This window comes from Artemia franciscana, chromosome 9 (genome assembly GCF_032884065.1).
Source record: "Artemia franciscana chromosome 9, ASM3288406v1, whole genome shotgun sequence".
Taxonomy (NCBI): Eukaryota; Metazoa; Arthropoda; class Branchiopoda; order Anostraca; family Artemiidae; genus Artemia; species Artemia franciscana.
Window position 1 is genome coordinate 32,341,203 of NC_088871.1, and position 23,888 is coordinate 32,365,090.

Below are 23,888 nucleotides of genomic sequence, written 5' to 3' on the forward strand. Positions count from 1 at the left end.
CATATGTTTTTTTTCAGTAACTTTGGCTACGATGATGACTTTTATAAAAATTTGTGATTTGAAAAATAAAAACAAAAAGCTCAAAATAAGGATTTTTTTCAGTAAAGCGAAAATTTATTCTGGTCTTTAGAAGGCACGATTGTATCAAACAGTTCGTGGTAATACACCATAAGTAGGGAGTGACTGGGCCTAGTAGTAACCAAAGCCCTAAAAAACGGAATTTTGGTAACAACAAATACATTAAAAAGATCGGCTTTTTATGCTGATTCCATACATTTATCATTCATTAAGGTTAATGGTGCCAATCAAAAGCTAAGAGCCTGAGAACATTTAAGTGATATTCGAAAAAGTAAAAAAAACTTAAAATTTAAGAAATTTTAATGAAAAATGTGCGATCAGATTCAGCATATTAAAGAAACTCATTGTGGAGGTTTCAAGCCCCCATCTTCAAAAATGTAGAATTTTTTTCTTGCCAGAAGAAAGATCACGGACGTGTGCTTATTTGGTTTTGTTTTTTGTTTTTTTTCGTCAGGGTGATCGTATCGAACCAATGGTCTTAAAATATTGGGAGAGGGTTGATTCGAACGGAAATAAAATGCTCTAGTGTCCGTTTCAAGTGACCAAAAAGACTATAGGGTATTTAGCCCCCTCCCACGCCGATTTTTCCCCAAAGTCATCCGATCAAAATCTTGTGATAGGCTTTTTGTTCGGCATAATTGAAAGTTCAAATAACAATGCTTCTGGGGATGACATCATCCTAAACAGCCCCTGGGAAAAAAACTGCAAATTATGAAATTTGGCTATTGTTCACATATGGCATGGGTTGGCATTGTCGGTAAACTTTTGCTGTAAAAGAGGACCAAAACTTTACGGGAGGATATTACGCGGGCCGCACTTAGGTCGTATGTCATTACACTGTAACGTACTATTGTAGGTATGTTGTAATGATTAGAGTGTATCTACAATATTTATATACAAATATTTAAGGTTTAAAAATAAAACGCTTAACGTATATTTTTTATGACATTTATTGCGCTTAATTCAATCACTGAGATATTTTGTTGTTGCATTTGACTTGTTTTTGTTTCTTTTGTTTGTTTTTTTTCATTCGCTTGTATTTTTTTAGTAGAGATGCGTAGTATTGTGTTTAAATGTACATCCAATAATCGAGAATAGTGTTTTGTTTTTTTTATTATTCAAAAATGAAAAAGTTTGGTCACAAATATATGTTCTACCAAATGCTCCTTGTAGTTTTCAGAAGGCAAATCTATCACACTGTTTTGCAAATCACCTGGTACATTACTGATATCCACTGGGAAGGGGTTTCGAATATATCCATCTTACGTAAAATCTTCTTGAAATCAGCAAACCGATTTTCATACTCATTTTGAAGTTGTATTAATAAACTTTGCATTTTAGTATTTTGCCAAACAAAATTTAAACCAGCTTCTTCTACAGCTTTCTTGCAATTATCTTTTCTTCTTTTTCAAGCTGAAGTTTGACGGGGTATCAGTCAGAATTTTTGAAGTCCCTTTCTTACGTCCTTGACTGTTTCAGAAACGTGTGATTTCAATGTGGGAAATGGACTTACTTGTTAAGGCATAACTGGCTCTTTGTGTGAAACAGGAGCGTATGAACTCTGAGCTTGTTCATTGTTCACTCCAACCTCAGGGTCTTCAGACTGACATAGGATGCCTTCGGGGTGGGTCCATCAGGAATAGGAAGAGTAGGTCTGTCAGTTATAAAAATGGTAAGAAAATCTTCTTCTGTGAAGATTTCAAAATTGTAAAACCCTAATTCATTTTTTAAAGCCCCTCATTATGCTATTTGGGGTGAACATTAAAGGAAAACTTCATCTAACAAGAGGTACAATGTCATATATTGTCAAGGTGTTCCCAGGATTAGACAACATCCAGTTATTTGCAGATTTGTTGTATTGGCGCTTCAAGGGAGAGTATTCACTAACATCTAACAGCTAGAGCTTGTGATTGATGTGCAGCGTGATGCCTGAATCTTTTGAAAACTGGACAACTTTCAAAGAGATGTGAGAGTCATGGAATTCTAGGATTAGAAGCTTGGGGCTTTCTTGAGATGCATGTGAATTTACCTTTGAGGTGATTGAATATATTTCAAAAATTATTCTGATTGATCCAACCTGATGGTCGGGCTCCATCTGCTGAGTTTGCTGGAGCGGCAGTTAGCATGTGAAGATGAAAGTTTTCCTCGGAAATATAATGTAAGGTGGTAAATACTGACTGTTTGCAGAAACAGTTCTGACCCTTTCACAAGGACACCTCTCTCTCTGAGGAAGTTGCCTTGCACACTATCAACTAACCCCTCTACCCAAACATCAAACGAGGAATGTGAACTGTGGTCACATAATTTTTTTCACAGTTGTACATGTTACTTGCAGTCAAAGGAAGCTGTTCTAGAACTGACTTCAGGTTTGGGAAGAGTTGTCGAATGTTGAACTGTCCCATGTTAAAGTTCGTTGCTTGACCCGAGCTTGTGGGCTCAGGCTTGCGTAGTATTAGATGTGGAGCTCGAGATCGAAAGCCTACCAGCCAGAATATCCCTGCCTATTTGGCATTGCTTTAGTTCGGAGGGATTGTCTCATTGTTTGCTATCGCAAAGTAGTTGATGCAGTCAAAGTCATATATACTGGTAATTGTAGTTACAAGTGGTTCGGGTTGCACTCGCAATCAGTCACAGTCAAAAGTATTTGCAGTTACAAGTAATCACAAATTCAAACAATTAAAAGCAGTCACAGTTTGAAAAAGTCACAATAGCAGTAATACTAATTGGATAAGTAGTAGCATTGTAGTAGCCCTCAAAAGTTCAATTTATTTCTTTCAGCAGTTCCTCAAATATTGTTTCAAGCACTTTTCCTCAGCACTTTTAACAACCTGCATGCATAGAGTGCATTTTGATTTTTTTTTTTCAATATACACTGCAATAGTTCCTGATAGTTTCATCTTAATGCCCTTAGCCATCCCAGATATATTGCAGATAAGCCATTGTAAAATCCATGTTTCGCGGGCCGCATGCAGGCAGTGGGTTGCCGATCCATGACATATAGCATTCGTTATTGGGGAAGGAAAGAGGCATTTTTTAGAGAGGGGTGAATTTCTTGAGGGGGAGATTTTCCAAGGGGAAAATTCTACATGGAGGAATTTGCCAGAATCCCGATACGAAATTCTTTTAATTTGTCTTACTTTCTGTTTGCCAACTCAATTTTACACAGGGAGATATTCTGGTGAATTGTTCGGTGGAAATTTTCAAAGGAATTGAAATTATAGATTTTTCTGTCGGGGAAAAGGGATTTTCGGCGGAAGAAATTCTCCATGAGGGAATTTTTCTCGGAAAAATTCTCCATGGGGGGATTTTCTGCGGCAGAAAATTCTCATGAGGGAATTTTCTGTTTGAGAAATTTTCTATTGGAGGGGGGGGATTGTCAGGATAAATTTTCCACTCAGGGGATATTTCCTGGTATGGTTCGAAAAATGATTATAGATTAAATGGGAAACAAGTCTTTTTTCAATGAACATAGGCTAAAGAGAGTTTCCGAGGAAATTTTATTCATAAGAAATTTTCTTGGGGGAGTTTTCAACGAGAATGAAATTTTCTGAGAGGGAGAATTTAACATGAAAGGATCTTTCGATGGAGGAAGGAGGGGCGATTTCCGGGTATCATTTAAAAAACGATAGAAAATTCAATGAAAAAAGATTTTTCAATTGAAAGTAAGGAGCAAAATTAAAACTTAAAAATAACATAACTTATTCCCTGTATGAGGGGTGCCCTCTCCTCAATACCTCACTCTTAGCACAACTTCTGAAATACAAGGGCTATTTAATTAGAATGAGAAGATTTTATAATTTACTAAACACTTTACCATGAAGAACGAGGCTTATTTACGGAATCACGGTATACGGTATACAGTATACGGAATCATTTCTATCTGTTTTAAGTTTAAAGATTGCACGTTATTTTCAGTTTAAAAACACATGTTTTCTCCCTTAATTTTCCGTAGATTCCATCGTTCTTGAAGACACATGCTTAAAAAGGTGACGTAATGAGAGTTTCCGGGCTCGAGTCTTGCGTTTGGGTTGTTGGATTCAGCCTCTATAATCAGTTTCTCTTTCAGAAAACCTTTCTAAAAAATGCTGTATGTTTCTAAGCAGGCACACACGTAGGGATAGGGCTTAGGGGCTCAGCCTTTACACAAAGCCTTAGGCTTTACATTGTCTCTTCCATATTTCCTAACATCTATATTCTCCTTCCCGAAAGTCTCTTCCTCCCCCAGTGTCAATTCTAGCGTAAGTTCCTGTGTCCAAGTAACTAACGGCATGCCCTCTGTACTGTACATCAATACTTTTCTCAGAGGTACTTCATATGGAAGGGGTGTGGTCGCATAAACTTTAGAGGATGCTCATTTGACTGGAAGTTGAAAGTTCAAGTTCATTTTTTAAGAGTCAAAAGTAATTGAAGGCCAACTAGCCCTCCCCCTATACCCTTTTTTCCCAAAATGGATCTTATCATAATTTTAAATAGCCGTTTAGTTCCAGATAGTCCATAAGCAATATAACTATGTCTCCAGGTTTGATACCCCCCACCCTCAGTCCCTAGAGTAAGGGCTATAAATTTTACTAGCTGTCCATTGTTAATACGGTTTTTATGGAAGGGATGGTCTTATAAGCTTTGAAGGGGGCTCATTCGATTGGAAATAGAAAGTTCTAGTGCCCTAATTAAGAGTCAAAAGTGATCAGATGGCAACTATCCTCCAACACCCTTTTCTCCCCAATGCATCTGGTCAAAATTATGAGATATTCATTTTGTTAAAAATGGTCCAAAGGCCAAAAACCCCAAGGTTAGCAAAACCCCATATCCCCTGGGATAAGGGCTGTAAGTTTTGCATGTTGCCATTGTTAACCCTTAAGATTTTTACGGAAGTGGTGGCCGTGCAGACTTTGGAGGAGGCTTATTCGATTAGAAATTGAAAGTTCTACTTCCTTTTAAAAAAATCAAAAGTGAGCAAAAGGCAACTAACACCCCACGCCCTTTTTTGACCAAATACATCCTATCAAAACTTTTAGATAACAAGTTTGTACAAAATAGTCCAAAGGTCAATGACTATGCCTCCGGGGTTGACAGCTCCCCCCCCCCCAGCCCCCGGTGCATTGTTAACATATGAGGTTTTTTATCAAGAAAAAAGGACATATTTGATTCTGTATCCTCAAAAAAGCTTAGAGTATTACGATGCAACTTTAAGGAAATGTTGATAGGGATGTCAAAATCAGTCAAAACAAACGTTGTCTTTGCTGGTTGTGAAAAGGGAGTATAAGCAACAGCAATATTCTTGGAACGGCGGAAAAATGGTCGAACATTTGTAACTATCATTTCGTTCAAACTAGTCAGAAGGTTTAATAGCAATACCTCACGGATGCCATACCCCCCAGAGCCCCGGGGCGAGGATGGTAAATTAAGCAATTTATAAACTATTTACATGCAACATTTATCATTAAGAAACGGGAAAAGTTTCTACTCTGGGCGTATCTGATAAGGCCAAGGGTACTTAGATGAAACTTTGGAGAATGTTGAGGGGCATCTTAAACTAAATCAAAAGGCACTGTGTACATCCAGTTTTTCAAAAAGCCGATCTATAATATCTTAAGAATGGCTGAGGGAATTAATTTGATTTTTCAGGACACGTTGAAGGAGATGTTTAAAGTGGCTGGAGAGCTGTAAGCCTCCATCTCAGTGACGGATCCACGGAAGAGGGGCAACGGGGTGCCCCCCAATAACGTAGTGGTAGATTTGTGGTTGAGACCGCTTCCTCTGGTGTAGGTTGTGACGAAAGTTTTTTTTGTAATTGGTTTATAATAGTTGAATTTTTAAAAGTTTTTGATTATTTTAATTTTGATTTTTCAGGATACGTTGAAGGAGATGTTTAAAGTGGCTGGAGGGCTGTAAGCCTCCATCTCAGTGACGGATCCACGGCAGGGGGGCAACGGGGTGCCCCACAATAACGTAGTGGTTGATTTGTGGTTGGGACTGCTTCCTCTGGTTTAGGTTGCGACGAAAGTTTTTTTGTAATTGGTTTATAATAGTTGAATTTTTAAAAGTTTTTGATTATTTTGACTGTTTCTTTCTGCAAACAAGCTTGAAACAAGGTTTCAGTTACTTTTTGGGGTCTCTGTTAGATTTTACTAATGAAGTCTACCACCAAAAAATATTTAATTAAATTTAGGTTTATCACGGAAATCTGTCCGTGTTACCACAAAATCCAATTGGGAGGCAAAAATCTTCATTTCGTAATATCAAGGAATGTAAATTTAAAATCCTAACTTCTTTAGGTTATCAAAATGACATTTCAGGATTGTGCTGTCACAACGGGGCTGAAAAGCAAAATATTTACTTCTTTTTACTGTCATCAAAAATTGATTTTCGAGTCTTGCTATGGCACTGAGGCGAAGAAATTGACATATTTACCTTTTTTGGCGGCTTCTGTTTTGGTTTTTTTAGTTTTTTTTTTTTTTTGCGAAGCGGGGTGATTTTTACAACATTGTTGTTTTTTCGGGCATTTGTATAATAAAAAGTAAATGTAGAAGAAGCGCAAAAATTATTAATTTAAGTTTTGGATTTTGGTGAGCAAATGGTGGTCACTTTACTGCCTTTTTTCATCTGATTAAAGCTCTGCATTATATGACAAATTACCTCCTCTGTTCATCCTAAAACATTAAAATAAAGGCCAAACTCTTTAGAACTTGAATAAATGTTCGCATAAATATATACTTAAAACTAAGTATGTGAGTCGAAATACTCCTTTAAGGTCGACCCTCAAACTCTATTGACCTTCAAAGGTCTATAGTTTTTAAAGAGTATTTTGATTCATATACTTAGTTTGAAGCAGTGTTGGGAAATACTTAAGTAAAAGTACTTAAGTAATTACTTAAGTAAAAAATCTAAGTACTTTTACTCTGCTTCAGTAAAAACTTTCTAAAGTACTTAATACTTATACTTAAGTAAAAAATTGAAGTACTTAAGGGTACTTAAGTACTCAAGTACTTTCTTCATGGCAAAGAAAAAATGTACCGGCATGACGCTGGGCGATGCAATGAATTGAACTGTCTATATATTAGTGGATGAATGGATTTTAGTCTTTGAGAACAGCGGCTCCTGGCCCGGCACGAAATTTCGAAAAAGGACGCTATCACGGCAGAACTACCATATATATTGAACGAACAGTTTTTTGTAATAAATTTGACAAACAGTAAGAACAAAAGGAAATCAAGTAGCAAAGAGGCTAGTGAACTTGTAGGCTCACTTTAGGGGTCGTCTGAAGCTGAAGATAATACTGGCCCTGATTATAGCTCACCTTCTAAAAAAGTTAAGGGTGATTTCCTTGTCTGCAAGATCGTTTAAACTGACACAGTCAACAGTGAATTCTTTGGCACTGGACTACATTGTGGACGAGATGCGACCCCTGTACACTGTTGAGAAGCCGTCGTTCAAAAATCTGATAACAGGTCCTGCACCTTATGCAAAGGTTCCAGGAAGAAAAGCTTTAGCTGTGCAAACTGAAGCTAAGTTTTTGAAGCACACAAAGATATGGTTCGTGATTTTGAACTCACCAACTACATGTCGCTGACAACACACATTTGGTCTGCCAACAACAAAAGATACTTGCACACTTGCTCAACGAGCATTTGAAATGGAAATTTTATGCCCTAGCTTGTTCCCGGTTCAAGGGCTTACACACTTATGACAGAATTGCTGAGCAACTGAATGGCGTATTTAACAGGTACAAAATTGCAGTTGATGAAAAGGAACGAGGAATTTTGACCGATATTGCCTCTAACTTTAGTAAGGCATTCAGGGAATATCCGATGGTTTCCGATGAAGATATTCAAGACACTAATGAAGAAAATGAAGATGAAGCAGGCCAGAATGACTAATTCTCTTTTACAAACGTTGGAGAGATACTCGATTCTTATGACGACCTCGAGTATTTCGAACTTCCTTCACACTTCAGGTGTGTCAGCCACACACTTAACATGCTTGGATCCACCGATGCTGATAAAGCCCTCTGTGATATTAGAGGCAGTACCACGCCACTTTTTTGAAGTGTATTCCTCTTTGGGATGTCATGAATAAGAGCTCAAAAGGTACTGGTGCTGTAAAAGAGATATATGACAAAAGCTTATAAGACCTGTGGTAACCAGGTGGCACTCGAAGCATGAAAGTGTCAAACGTCTGATGGATTATCACAAAATTGGAAAGCTTGCTAATTTATGTGATGCTTTGCAAAAACCAAGGCTAACTTCTCGGGATTTTGAAATTCTTGAAGAATATATGAAAGTTATGAAGCCAGTAGCAATGGTATTGGACATTCTTCCGGGGGAGGAAAAATGCTACCTCGGTGCTATCTATCCTACAATCAAATCACTTGAAAGGAAGCTCAAAAAGCTGAAAGAGTTGGCGAAAGTCAGCCAGCCTTTGGTACATACTCTACTTGTGGGTCTCTCATGCAAGAGACTATGTTATTGCCACGGGAAGTCATCCTTTCTTCAAATTGAAGTGGTTTCCTGATAACCAGAAGGGTGAAGCAATTGAACTCTTGGTAGACGAAGCGAAAAAGGTCGAAGATTTCAGAAGTCTTTTAGCTGGATTTTGTCTGGAGATGAATACTTTGACCTTAGTGATGAAGAAACTACTCATGATAATTCTGGCAACCGTGGCCGTGAAACCCATTCTGTGAAGGTTTTGTCATATTTGAATGAAAGGCGAAAGGAACTATCTGTGCTCAATGTGTACCCAAGGGTAATGAAAGTTTTCAGGAAGTACAGCTGTACCATTCCTTCGTCTGCACCTGCACAACGACTTTTTTCGATAGGTGATGAAATTATTACTCCAAAGAGAAACATGCTCGGAATGGGTATGTTTGAAAAGCTTCTGCTGTTGAAAGGAGCAAGAAAGAAATTAGAAGTTATGATGAAGCTGTAGTGAATGTTCTTTGTAAATTTTCTTCTTTTTATATCTTAATTGAAGTAAAATCCAAGTAAAATCAAAATACTTGAGTACTTAAGTACTGAAGTACTTTTTCAAAACTACTTATCACTTAAGTATGTTTTTAGAGAAGTACTTAATACTTGTACTTAAGTAAAAATTTCTCTGAGTACTTGGTACTTGTACTTAAGTAAAAAAAAGAAGTACTTGGCACAACACTGTTTGAAGCACATACCTAAATGCATCTTTATTAGAGTTCATATTTTTCTGATGAATAGAAGAGGAAATACTAACGAACCGAAATATTGAGGTAGACATCGACTGTGTAATAAATAGATGTGGCGGGAGTGGAAATAAAGAAAAAGACTTTTTCTTATAAAACTGTGAGTTCTTTAATTTAAGTGAAACATATCGAACTTTAAAAAGAGGAAAGATACGCTACGTTGTTACGAAAAGTAAAATCTTGATTAGTAAATTTTTGAGATTTCGTCAAAGTTGACACTGTATATTAAAACACTATTTTTAAAAAGAAACATTGATTAGTTAATGCTTTATTGGCTATACTTAAAACCCTCGTTTTAAATCTCTTCTATGCATTTATCTCTTCGTTCTGTTTTCTTGTTATACCCCTAAAATAACTAGTATTTATGTTTGATATATCTTTTACGAAGACACAATTTGTATCTTTATCCTCATTTCCCACTCTTCATTACTATTTTAGCTACTAAGCGATGCCACTAAGTTGGGTGACATGCTAACAGGTTTGACCTATACAATGAAAGTTCACAATGTGAGTTCCATTTACTTTTTTCAGTTTATAGAAAGCCTACCCACAGTGATAGGTATTTGAACTTTCACTCTTGCCACCCTATCTCAGTGAAACGAGGGGTTGTGATTGCACTGGTGGATAGAGCTTTCAGAATTTGTTCCCGGGAGTTTTTAGATTCTGAATTGTTATATTTGAGGGATGTTTTATTTTGTAATAGCTACCCGATTAAATTCATTGATAAAACAATAAAAAATAGACGCATTAAACACAACACTAGGGTTATTGGGGTTTCACAGTGCACAGAATTAAATTTACCGAAACGTTTCATTTCTTTACCTTATGTACCTACTTTGGGGTAGATGCTTAAAAGAATTTTGGGTAAACATAACATTGATACTTGTTTCCAATCAGTGAGACCATTAGGTAGTTTTCTTAATTCTGGGAAGGATTTAACCCGGGGAGATTTAGTTAGTGGGGTATATAAAATTCCTTGTTCCTGTGGAAAGTTTTATATTGGTAGAACTCGCCAACAATTTACTGAAAGATTTATTGAGCTTCGCAACTCAATAGAAAAAAACCTACAAATCAGAAAGCCTCCCGAAACTTTTGTTTCGGCTCTAGCTGAACACACATTCTTTTATCCTGAACATTTTATACAATTTGATGAGGCTACAGCTATTTCTAATGATAGAGGTTTTCTCAGTGGGCGAGGGAGGCTATAGAAATTAAAAAACATATATTTGCTAATATTTCAATAGAGACACAGGGAATTTAAATATTGACCCAATTTATGATATTCTTTTAAAAAATGAACCAATAGTCGATGGGGGAATTAAAATTTTACACAATCACCAGAGGACAAGATTACCCACTAGACCAAAAAGAGTTGCTTCAATGTTAGCTTACAAGAGGATTATTTCGCAACAGAATAATTAACTAAGTTTCAATTTTCATAAATTTTTCCTCAGTTGCTCTTTGATTCTCACTGAAGTAACTCGCATAACTGCTTTTCCCTACGTGGATAAGTAGCGACAATTGTATTTATTATATTTGGTGGTGGTTTTTTATTTGTTTTTAGATTAGTTTTCTTTTGATTTTCTATCTTGTGCTGAAGACGCCTTGTTTTATACAGGCGAAATATCCGCGTTGTTTTAGTCTTTTAATTCTACTGGCCGTCGTCTCGTTTTAAGTTTTCTTTTTGTAGAGTTTTATCTCTCTTGATTGTTTAATGACCTATACAAATTGTCACAAAGAGTGCATGACCCCAAAAGACGGTTCAAGACCAATTTTTTTTTCTTTTTTTTTACAATAAAAGTGCAGAGGCAACAAATTTTGCAGAAAATATTAAATATCATTTTTTTATAGATGGTGAAAACCTTTCTATTTTTTTATGGTGGGTTGATTTTTATAACTTATTTTTTTATCAATATTTTCATACCGTTTTAATTTCAAAAGATTTATTAGAACTTTAACCCCCACCAGATTCTAGATTAAATTTACGATCATTCCCATGACCTACTTACAGCAGACAATTTTCGGGGTCCCTTAAATATGTGGGTATTTCTTTGTTCGCAAGTTTATCGAAACAACCTATTATGTACCCCCCCCCCAAGGAAAATCCTGGATCTGCCCCTATTACATCCCACGCCCTATTTAGTTACCCTGCATCCAAAAGCATTTGATCAAAATTTGAAATAGCCATCTTGTTCAATTTTGTCTAGAGGTAAAGTCTGAAGTCTAAAGGAGGCGGAGGCTCAGGGATTAAGTCAGGCTAGAAAAAGGGCTCAGTGCTCGTGTAAAAAGCTTGAAATGGTGCAGACGGTTCCATAAGAGCCCACTTCTACCATCAGAACCATGCTTAACCACTGTCATTATCGTAGTCTCTAATATCTCTTCATTTTAATTCGGTAACTTGCCTTATATTCTTCCATTTTTTTTTCAGCAGAAAACGTCATGCTAGTTTATGTAAAGTTCAATCATCTAGTAATGCTAAAATTGCCATTAATGGTTGAGATAATCCTTGTTATATTTCTGTGTTATATTCAAACTTGTTTTGTTACGATTGCCCCCTCCTTCAGATTTTTTTTTACACAACTGTCTCGAGTCATCATGCATTAACTTTCACTCCTTACGAAACTACTTCGTGACGAACAACACTAGATGAGGTTTTAGTTGTTGCTTGGCTGGTTTACAAATCCGAAACATTTACATTTTAGTATGTATGTTACAAGAGTTCCGTTAGCTAAAATTAAACCATAAGATAAGTGATGTTGGGTATGGTTATATTATATTTAATGTGCTGAAGTTTGAAGGTGCGTAGAAAATTATGTGTGTGTCTTTGAAACAAAGTTTCGTTAAGTAAATAAAAGAAAAGTGTGCAAAGTCAATTTTGACTTGTCAACTATAGTCCAACTGTATTATTGCTACTATATTGACTTGTCAATTTTGACTTGTCAAGTCAAAATCTTGACAAGTCAATTTTGACTTGTCAACTATAGTCCAACTGTACAATTTTAAACTGTAATAGTCTAGTTTATCCCACCTTCTGAACTAGATACTGTAATAACAGAATTATTACTTCCTCACATTCAACAAGATCTGTTTATTGACTTTTCAGAGTTGATTCCAGTTTAACTGCATCCCAGATAATAGCCGTGAGCTATACCTAAATTTCGCTTATTTTACCGCTTTGCATTACTTATTGTACTTGTTATTCATCAACAATTGGCTCTTAGCTCCCACTTAAAAAAAACAAAAATGAAGAAGCAGTGAACTTCTGAATATAGACTAGGGCAGTGCCATGTGTAAGGGGGGGGTCTCAGGGCATGACTTAGGCTATGAAGTTATTTCAGAAGGTTTTATTCTCCTATATAGCTATTTTCCAAGATAGTTAAAAGCCCTACGACTGGTGTTTTGCCCCAAAATTGTCTTTAATTTCTGGCAGCTTGGTAACACTGGGGACAAAAGGAGTACCATTAGATTCATTATTTGTGCACTTTTGTGTTCTTATAGCCGACACCCTGACATCTCACCTGCTCCCTTCTGATGGTACCGGTTAGCCTTAGGATATAAACAAAACTAAAAGGAACGCTATTTTGACTCGATAATATGCGGCATGTTTCTATAATTACCGTGATTTCTTTCATTGCTATACACTTTTTTTAATCCTGTCAAATAATATTAATATCCACAATTTGTTTGGGTAAAATTCTAGTCTAGTGACTTTTGGCTATTTCGGAAAGGGGTTAGGTTAGGTAAAATGAAACTTTCAGGGATGGGAGGTTTCATCCAGTTGAGAATTAAGAAACCTGTTAAAAAAGAGCCCATGACATAGCACGAGATTTAATTAGTAGAGAAATGTAGTATTAGGGCTATGTACATGGGACCGTAATGGGGGGGGGGCAGCACTGTTAGGGTTACGACTGTCATACTGTAAAAATAACATAAGGAATCAAATGGTGTGACTCTTATTTCTTTAACGTGTTTCCTTCAGAAGAGTCCTAGCTCTCCAGTGCTACCGGTACTTCTTAGTCAAATTATCAATTTTGTTATTCCCCCCCCCAAAGAAAAAAATCCTGGACAGTTGCCTGGCCTAGGCCTATATCCAGGAATCAGGTTAAGGGGCAGGTAAACTCGACTTGATAGAAACTCCGACCAAAATATCTGTACTGTACTGGATATAATGAAGTAAGAAATTGATAATTATAGTGTTTGGTTCAGAATAGGGGATAAACTGGACTGTTGCAACTTCAACTTGGACTTAATATATTGAAAACTACATAAGTCTACCTTGCGAAGGGCTTCGTCAAGTGATTTTAGGGTTCTAGGTGTTTATCTCCCCGCGGAAAATAATCCCCCGGAAAATAGTCTTTCCCACCCCATGGAAAATATCCAAAACAGAATACCCTCCATGGAAAATAAGGTTTCCATATTTGAAAAAAAAATTTGAGCTTTTAATTTATACTGGTTTATTACGGGTGGTAGCAAAGTTTTGTATAGAATAAAAAAAAAAAATTATCATTCTAATTAACGACCATTGCGTATCAGGAATCGTTCTGAAAGTATTGGGACAAAAAGTCAAACCTTTAGCGTAAAGAACAAGGCCTTGAGGGGGGACAACCCCTTTCATATACGTAATAATTTTTGTTCGTTTTAAGGTTTGATATTGATCCTTACTTTTAATTGAAAAAACTTGTGTTTTTTCAAATTTAATATCTGATCGTTTTTAAATAATAACGGGAAATCCGGCCTTCTCTCCATGAAAAATTTCGGCACTTGTGAATTATATGCTGCTCACTCAAGTTTACGCTATGTAGGCTAAAACTCGAAAACAAACCAATTTTTTCATTAGTTTTTTCGTTATTTTAGAAACAAATTTGGGTTAAATATTTACACATTAAGGGGGGGGGAGTAAAATATATTGGGTCTGCATGCACGATGTGTTATTGTGCAAATATATAGCCCAAATTATATATTTCTCAGGTCACTTGTCCCATCTATTCTGTCACCCTGTTACTGAGTATTTTCTGTGGAAGGGTATTATCCACGGGGGTATTTTCTGGGGGGGGTGTAGACGCCGGCCACCTAATTCTAGACATGGTCAAACCACATTTCTGAAACTTGGAACTCTGACTGAACTTATGATACTGCCCAAGAGCATAGTTATCACAAATATTACGGGCTGTGACTGTTGGAACTGAAAATAACTAGTCTCGCAATCCTAAGAATTTTTACCCAGACCTGAAAAGACAGAGGGGAGTCTCTGGGAGATCAAGATTCACAGGAACCCGGCACGTGGTCCAGCTAATGTTTCTTTGTGGATTTTTATGTATTAAATTTTAAAACCGGAAAAAATTAGCGTTATTAGAGGGCCCATGAATATATCTTTCCTAGGGGGGCGCTTATTTTAGTTGTCTCGAATCAATTGCGTAATTTGACCTAGAATATTTGAAGATCCAGAGAATTAAATCAAGCAAATGTTCTGAGGTTCATAGCATCTGATGGGTAACATTATACTAATGACTTTTAACATCAGTAACAGCACTCCTCTATACGCTAATGTCTAGTATTAACCCTGCCAGTCTTCCGTTTATAATAATATAATCAAAATGTTGTTTGTCTTACAATCATGTCAAGTTACGTATGACCCATTTTTTTTTGCAAATTCGGTAAAAATAAAAGAAAAAAGTGTGAATACTCTAGGTTCCTGCACATTATGAAGTATTAATTCTGACGTTAGAATTTTTCTTCTGAAGTTTTCTGTATACAGTAGTGCTATATCTGGTCCGGCCCAATTAGGGAGGGGGGAAGTGACGGTAGTTCCCTTCACAGGGGTAATATTCATGCAGGATAATAAAATTCAGTGCTTTTTAAGAAGGGAAGGTGGAGAGAGTTCCCCCTCTCCTGATTATTATGCTTAATGTACAACCACTCTTAAAAATTATTATAAGACTATGAATACCTCATAGTTAACCCTTAAAGTGGTTCTATAATTTGGGGCCAATTTATTACGAAAAGTATTACATTTTACAGTCTAATCAGATTCTACTAAACTAACATACAGTTCTGGTATTAGCTGTCACGCTTTCCTGGATGTTTAATGTGTGCAAATCCAAAGAATTACTGCAAATGAATAATTGTTATCCAACACCAATAGAAATAAAAATGAATAATAGCATCAAATATAAAAACAGCACATACTACTATAGAAGAAAAAATTAATCATAAAACAAACAGAAGTTAGAATAAATAATCAATTGAAACTTAAAACAAACAAAAATGCCATAAACAAGAGTAGGGTTTCCGCTCCTTAAACTCTTTAAAAACCAAAGCGTCACCTTTTGCCCTTTACCACCCTTTTGAAAATGTCCACTCAATAACTTAATCTGTTCCTGAGATAATGCAGATACGTTATTTTGTCAACCTGGGTTCATACAGTTACTTTTGATCTACTTTGATACTTCACCGGGAATAGATCCTTGTCCAACAGGGGCTCATAGTGACAAAAGTTTGAAATAGATTAGAGACCAAGATAGAAGCATGGCAACTATTCAAGGCCGGCGTATTGCTTTCGATCGAAAGTGCTATTGGTCGTCTGAAGCCCAGAAAAAAGTCCTGGATATCGCAGGAAACCCTAGATGCTATTGGACAGCGTCGCAAAGCACGCCTAGCGAAGGACATGGTTACCTACAGACGTCTAAATGGCGTAGGAAATAAATTCCTCCACAGGGACAGAAAGCTGTTCACCGAGAAAAAGACCGCTGATCTCGAGGAGGCCGCCAGAAAGGGTGACACGGGTGCTCTATGCAAAGACCTTCGGGATCTTACAGATGGAAAGCCATCCTCCCTAGGCCCTATCACATCTAATGATGGAAATATTATCACTGACGAGAGCGCTCAACTGTCTGCCTGGAAGGATTACTTCTCTTCACTTCTAAACCTGGACTGTGTTAGCCAGCCCGACCCTGACCTTCTTCAAGTTGCATCCAGCACCCCTGAGGCCCCGTGTGGCACCACCCTTTCACCTCTACAGAAATCTCTGAAACGGATAAAAAATAACCAAGCCCCAGGAGTCTATGGTATCCTTGCAGAACTGCTGAAATATGGTGGGGCAGCGACCCTTCTCTGGTTCCAAGTACTGTTTTCCATAGTATTTCGTACAGAATAGATTCCAAAAGACTGGTGAGCGGGCATCATTCTGCCTCTCTGGAAACGGAAAGGCAGTCGCAGAATCTGCTCCAACCATCGTGGCATCACACTCCTCTCTGTGCCCGGGAAGCTCTTCGTTATGACCCTGCTGGACCACTGTACCCCTTTCCTCAGAAGCCAACGAAGAATCAAACAGGCTGGCTTCATTCCAGGAAGGTCCACCGTGGAACAAATATTCACAATGCGGCAGCTGATAGAAAAGACTCGAGAATTTCAACAAAAAGCATATGTTGCCTTTGTGGATTTCAAGGCTGCTTTCGATTCTGTCGACGGGCAATCACTCTGGCTCATACTGAAAACAGCTGGACTACCAGCGAAGTACTGCAACCTTTTTGAGCGGCTCTACGAAGGGGCTGAGGGCTGCGTGCAAGTCAATGGCAGACGCAGCTCATCTAATGGGCGGTGACAAACCAGCTGATATTGTTGAGGAGTTTACATACCTTGGCTCTATCCTCTCAAATGACGGTTCAATCCTCAAAGATCTAATGCACCGAATTACCAAAGCCTCAGCAGTAGTGGGAAGACCAAGTGCCCTTTGGAGGAAACCTTCTATCAGCCGTAAGACCAAGATGCGCATATACTATGCTTCGGTGGGATCCGTGCTTCTTTACGGAGCCGAAACCTGGCCAGCCACTCAGTCTGTGCTTAGCACCGTTAATATATCCCAAACAAAACATCTTCGCCGCATCGAAGGACTACGCTGGCACGATTTTGTTAGCAACGAGAACCTCCTGGCGTTAACTGCTCAAACGTCCTTCTCAGTCCAACTCGCCCAACGAACACTACGCTGGTACGGATATCTCCTTCGCATGGCCCCCCGACACTCCTGCACGAATGATTTTTGACTTTGATCCTGGCTGCACGGCGGGAAACGCCCAAGAGGTCGTCCCCCAACCAGATGGAAGGAAACAACAGGTGCCTTCTTAGTCATGGCAAATATTCAGGTGGACGTCCACATCCTTGCAAGAGACCGGTCCAAACGGAGGCACCATGTAGCATCACTCTCGACGCCGGAAGCATTTCGGCAGGAGCATTAAGTCAAGTTAAGTCAAGTTGTTAAAGTTATAAATATCATGGATGGTGAAAGACCATTGAGACAGGAACGTATCCAGGGTAGTCTCTGTTCCCGCCTTCTCCCTAATAGTCAAAAATTTTATTAAACTTCTAGGTGCTTCTTTTTCAAATTATGTATTTAATTTTTTTTATTGCCCCCCCCCCCTATAGAAAATTAATCGTGCATGTGTGACTGCATAGAGAGGCTTATAAGTTAATATTTTACTTTCAGCAGGCTAATTTGCTCCTAAGGGAGCATCTTGTTCACTTGTGTTGGCTTTATGTTTTCAATGAGGTGCTATTTTTTTTTCAAAATTTCACAAATACAGGGATATATCACGATTTCGTTTACTTGGGCTAATTTTTTAGATCTATGGTTCATAAACTGCAAAGTAAATGATTTTTTCTCGCTTAAATTTTCAACTGTACATCCTTCTATTAGAAAAACAATTTATAAATTAGTTTTTATTAAAACTACCACTTCCACAATCAGTTGCTCTTTATTTCTTATCTTACTTATCTGCGAAAGTAAAATTGCGACGAAGTCAAAAGATGCAGGTATGCACTATAGCAGGCTTTGTATGGATTGATTACCGCATATGTTGGGAATTTTTTCGTTCGGGGGGTGGCAGGGGATGTCAAGGTTCTTGTTTATCTGGATTTCAAAACCATGTTGAAGCAGAATCTCAGTATATTCACTTCGAGAAGCTGCAAGAATACAAGTACAACCAGTAGAACTAAAAATGCACAGTTGACCTTTACAAAAAGGTCTATTTACAACTCGAACTCCTTGATTAAGATATTCCTTAATTTTTTTGGATTGATCATAACAGAGTCACAGCACAAGATGTGTAGGTGAAATTTTAGATAATTCCTTGTGAATATGAGATACTGTTTTTCGGTATCTCTTCTACAATGGCGAGATAAATCTAAGGAACAAATCTGCACCACTGAATTCTTACACTTTGAAAAAGCACTCATCATTCACAAAACTGGGATTGTAAGCTGGTGAATTCGTGATTCTTTTAAGGAAGGAGGTGGGAAATTTTACTTAGGTATAATGTTCAAACTTCCTTCCCTACGCCACTGCTTCTAAGAATCCTCCTTACCAGGATGTTGTTCCTGTTTCCCTTCCATGTGTACTATAAATATACTTTCATCTCATCAGGGGTGTTCATAATATAGCCTGTATTACTTCAGCAGAGATAAAGAACGCTTTGGCGCCCATCGTGTTTTAAGAAGGCAGATAATTGTGTAGGCTACCGTAAATCAGGAAACATGGTAAATTGAACTAGATAAAATCTATATGTGTCATTCATAAGTGTATTCCTCTGAAAATGTTAATTATTTTGTTAGAAGGAGATTCAAAGTTGTTGATGCGAAACAAAATGCTGAAATAATGCCACAAGGTTCATTAGACGAACTGAATTGAAATTCAATAGTCTTTTTTACAGATCGAGAACACGGGCTATTCGCCAAATCAGTTTCATTTTTGGAGTAAAACCATTGAAGACGACAGAAAAGCAGTGAGTAATCATGCAATTCTAAGGCGGCAGAACATCATGGATAACAAAGGATACAGTGGGAGTTGTGATGGACTATCGGCTACACAAAAAAAAGATTGTGTCAAAGAGGTTCAGGTGGAAAAAAAATATGAAAGTGAGCCCTATAACCGATATTTGTGTGGCATTGGAGGTTTTTACCCCAATTGCCTACAGCGTTATGCCACACGAAAAGTGTACGTTTTAATCTACAGTCTCCTTGGATTAGTCCAGGCCATGTACTTTGCATATTTCGTCGCAGTGTCAACCACCATTGAAAGACAATTTAAGCTTAGAAGTCAAATTACAGGTATATTAGTTTCTTTTTGTCCTTATTTTCAGGCAATCTAGCAAAAAACGGAAATAAAGGCAAGCTGCTCCTGAGCATCGATTATTTAGCAATCGAATTTATTTTCCTTTAATTTATTTTCCTTTAATTGAATTGATATAAAATAGGAGATAAAAAATCACTTATTACAGGCGACCATCTGTTTAAGTGTCTAATGAAAATTTACTGCCATTTTAGCCTTGAAAACTGAAAAAGAAAAGTAAAGATTCTCAACCTTCCTTCAAAGTCATAATCATAGCAACTTCGCGCGAGGTAAAGCCCAGGCAAAGCAAATATTACTGGGTCAAGGGACTCTGTGAATTCACATGTTAAATCAAACTCTTTAAATGTAGCTTAACAAAAACACAATAAGAACAAGTAGCACATGGCCTATGCAAATATACTACCAGAACAGCGCTATAAAACGAAGTAAACTGCAATGAAAACACGACGATAAAGGGCAAACCACAGCCCATAGTATCCTAAAGTTTAAAATGCGCTTTGAAAAACATAGTCTAGTGAGGAAAAAATGTCATTTGTTCCCAATTCAGGAATGGTAACTATTAGTTCCATTAATCTTAACAGTAAAATGTTATTTTGGGAAGAAATTTTGAAGAAGAATCTAACATCTGTTGAAAAAGGCGTCGGACCGTTATAAAAAATGCAACGATAAAATTTTCATTCTTGAAAACCTTTTTCTGGACACTTTTAACATTTGTCTTTTTTTTCTTTTTTTTGCTGCTAATAGAGCACTGGAATACTTTAGAGTTATTTAAGGACTTATTTAAAAGCCAATTTTATATTTAATCGCTTTTTACAAATTCGATTTGATAGTGCCACCATAAAGTACCATATGCCACCCAAAAATGCACTTTTGGTGTCATTTACAAAGTAGAAAGGCTGGGAAGAATGAAAGGGTACTATCATAATCTCCATAGTTAAAAACCTTAATCCCGAGGCTTACAATCCTCCCTCTTCTATATACCCCCAGCCATCAGAATTCTAAAAAACCACCGATTTACTGAAAACCAAGCTTTCCTAAGTTTTTTAGGAGTTAAAACCGTGTCGTAGTAGTTTTGATTTCATGGCTGTTTAAAGAATATTGAGAGATTTATGAATTATTCTTTATTTTCTACGGGACAGTTAAAGATTTCCATGTTTTCATTCCTGTTTTTGCTTCGCCGGTTTTGTGTTATCATTATAACGCAATTTTTTTTAGAATTTTTTAAGTACATGGAAATATCACAAGCTAGTTTGTTTCAAGCAGTTTTTCATTAGCAGATTATCTTGCATAAATCGCGAAGCAGTAATTTCATTCGTTTTTAAATTTCAACTTCCCTCTTTACTTTCATCAAAAAAACTTTTGTATTTTAAAAATAATTTAATAAGAAATACAATTTAATTTTACTCAAAACCAAAGTCGTAAGTGTCTCTTTTTATGCTAATATTTTCAAGTAAAACAAGAGTCAAAAGTTAAGATTCTCTGTGATTGTTCGATAAATAAGCACGACTAAAACACGTTTGGAGTTTAAAAAGCAAAATAAGTAACACAAACTGGAATTAAAAACTTTAGTCCTCTTCTTTCAGTAACGCAAGTCCTCTTCTTTCAGTAACACAAATCAGAAATTCAGGAATGCCTATAATATAGGCATTTGCTTTGCCGGTTCCGTTGTGATTCAACCCTGTTCAACTCAACAGCATTCATCTCAACCCCTGCATATCCCAATTCTATTTAACTCGACCTTATCTTGAAATATAATATATTTTCAAGATATTTTATATATTTGCAAAATACATTTTATATATTTTATACAGTCTTGTATCATTATAACGATAAAAGCATATCTGGGGGGGTGAAATTTTTCTGGCGCCTTCACTCCTCTTTTTTCACTCATTTTATAAAATAAATTTGTCAATTTGGTCAATTTTCGTTGCTCTTGTCGCTGTAATTTCAATTGTCTGTTTTTTTTTTTAGCTATATTTTGCATAATCTGCAAATCAATGATTTTTGTTCTTTTCAACTTATGAACTTCGTTCTTTACTTCTGTAAGATTATATATATATATATATATATATATATATATATATATATATATATATATATATATATATATATATATAAATTTCTGCGTCAAAAGGGAGGTAATCAAAGCGAAGTTTCTTCCTTCACGTTAAATCATGCACCAACCCGGAAGTGATCTTTTAATTTAAATGTTTTGCAAAGATATGCGCCAAAATTATTTTCAGATAGCAAATGCATAATTCTATTGAAGATAAAGAAATTAATTATGAATTATGTAAATACATCGATTAACATCCGAAGTACATTATTCAGTTAATTTTTGTGCTTCCTGTATTGCTTAAATATATTCAGTCCTATTTAATTTTTTTTCTTTGTTTATTGATCCTGAAAAAATGCGGTCGTTGAACGTCAAAGCCTTTTAATAAGTATTTTTATTATTGATGAATTGACTATACTGAACACAAAGCCTGTAATTTAGTGGTATCCAACCTGTGCCCCCACCCCCCAGAAGGGTGTGAGAGTGTTGCAAAGGGGGATGCAACTGTTTCCAAAATATCATTTTCGAATACGAACCAAAAAAGTCGAATAGATGTCAAAAAAATGAATCAGCAGTATACATAATCCAAACTTTTCGGCTACGAGTAATGGACGAGTTTAACTACTTTGACAAACAAAGCTTTAGAAAATTTATTGTCATTTGTAACATCTCACCTATGTGAAACTGGTTTTTCTACAGTAGCTGTCTTAAAAACCAAGTATCGATCTCGCTTAATGATTGAAAAGGAACGGTTTGAGAAGATTTGGGCTGAAAAACAAGCTCAACCGTCGCATTAAATTTGTATGTTGCTGCAGCATTAATTATATATTCTTTTTTTGTTATTATATTTCTTATCATAGATATTTTATATTCTTACATAGTATTATATATTATTTAGTAGCCCATTAAATAAATTAGAATATCAGTTGAGTATTTATGAAATTTGATTTTTAGAATAAATTAACGGGACGCAACAATTTGTTTTTTAAAGGGGGGCTCACCATCTTCTTTTTAAGGGGGTACCGGTACAAAAAGGTTGGAAACCACTGCTGTAATTTCTGAACATGATGAAATTTTGAATTATCTTTTTCATGAGGGGTATCGCCCCTCTAAAATTTATGACATCTGTTTGGAATCGAATTGTTTAGAACGTTAGCTGATAATGCTACTAAGCAGAAGAAGAAGAAATATTCAGAATGGAAGTTTTACTGTGGTACTGTGCTCTCCCATGGAAAGGAATGGAAGACAATATTTAGTCTTCCGTTAGCTCCATTTCTATTGTTTTCAAGAATATTATAAATATTGAAAAATCATCGATTAGTTGCACGTAAATATGGAAAAACAACTTCATAAGTGTTACAGAAATAATCAATCAAACAGTTCGTGGTAACGAACTGTAGTAAGGAGCGACTCGGCTCAATAGTAACCAAAACTCTAAAAATGGAATTTTGGTACCAATAGCTACATCAAAAGAATTGCATTTTTAAGCTGATTTTAAATATATAAGTTTCATCAAGTTTAGTCTTACCCATCAAAAGTTACGAGCCTGAGAAAATTTGCGTTATTTTAGAAAATGGGGGAACCCCTAAAAATCATAGAATCTTAACGAAAATCACACCATCAGATTCAGCGTATCAGACAACCCTACTGTAGAAGTTTCAAGCTCCTATCTACAAAAAGGTGGAATTTTATATTTTTTGCCAGAAGGCAGAACACGGATGCGTGTTTATTTGTTTGTTTGTTTTTTTTTTCCCCAGGGATGATCGTATCGACCCAGTTGTCCTAGAATGTTGCGAGAGGGCTCATTCTAACGGAAATAAAAAATTCTAGTGCCCTTTTTAAGTGACCAAAAAAATTGGAGAGCACCTAGGCCCCCTCCCACGCTAATTATTTTCCCAAAGTCAACGGATCAAAATTATGAGATAGCCATTTTATTCAGCGTATTTGAAAAACCTTATAACTATGTCTTTGGGGACGACTTACTCCTCCACAGTCCCCGTGGGAGGGGTTACAAGTTCAAAACTTTGACCAGTGCTTACATATAGTAATGGTTATTGGGAAATGTACAGGCGTTTTCAGGAGGATTTTTTGGTTGGAGGCAGGGGTTGAGAAGAGGGGGATATGCTGGGGGAACTTTTTCATCGAGGAATTTGTCTTGGGGGAAGAAAATTCCCATGAAGGGAGGGCAGGATTTACTAGCATTACTTAAAAAAAAAACAATAAAAAAATAAATATGAAAAGTTTTTTTTCAGCTGGAAGTAAGCAGCAGCATTAAAACTTAAAACGAACTGAAATTATTACCCATATGAGGGGCTCACCTCATCCTGATACCTCGCTCTTTACGCTAAAGTATTTTAGTAATTTCAACTATTTATTCTGCGGCTTTTGTGATTCAGGGGTCATTCTTAATGAATTGGGACAAA

At 36.6% G+C, this 23,888-nt stretch overlaps 1 protein-coding gene across 1 annotated transcript in view; it reads left to right on the forward strand.

The window, feature by feature from the left end:
- Positions 1-11,971: 11,971 nt before the first annotated feature.
- The window catches only part of LOC136031283 (solute carrier organic anion transporter family member 74D-like), a 36,048-nt gene continuing 24,131 nt past the window's right edge, over positions 11,972-23,888 (forward strand). The window contains exons 1-2 of the mRNA XM_065710727.1: positions 11,972-11,990; positions 18,991-19,387. Of these exons, the coding sequence (XP_065566799.1) occupies positions 19,099-19,387 (289 nt within the window). The 5' untranslated portion in view covers positions 11,972-11,990; positions 18,991-19,098. The remainder of the gene's footprint in view (positions 11,991-18,990; positions 19,388-23,888) is intronic.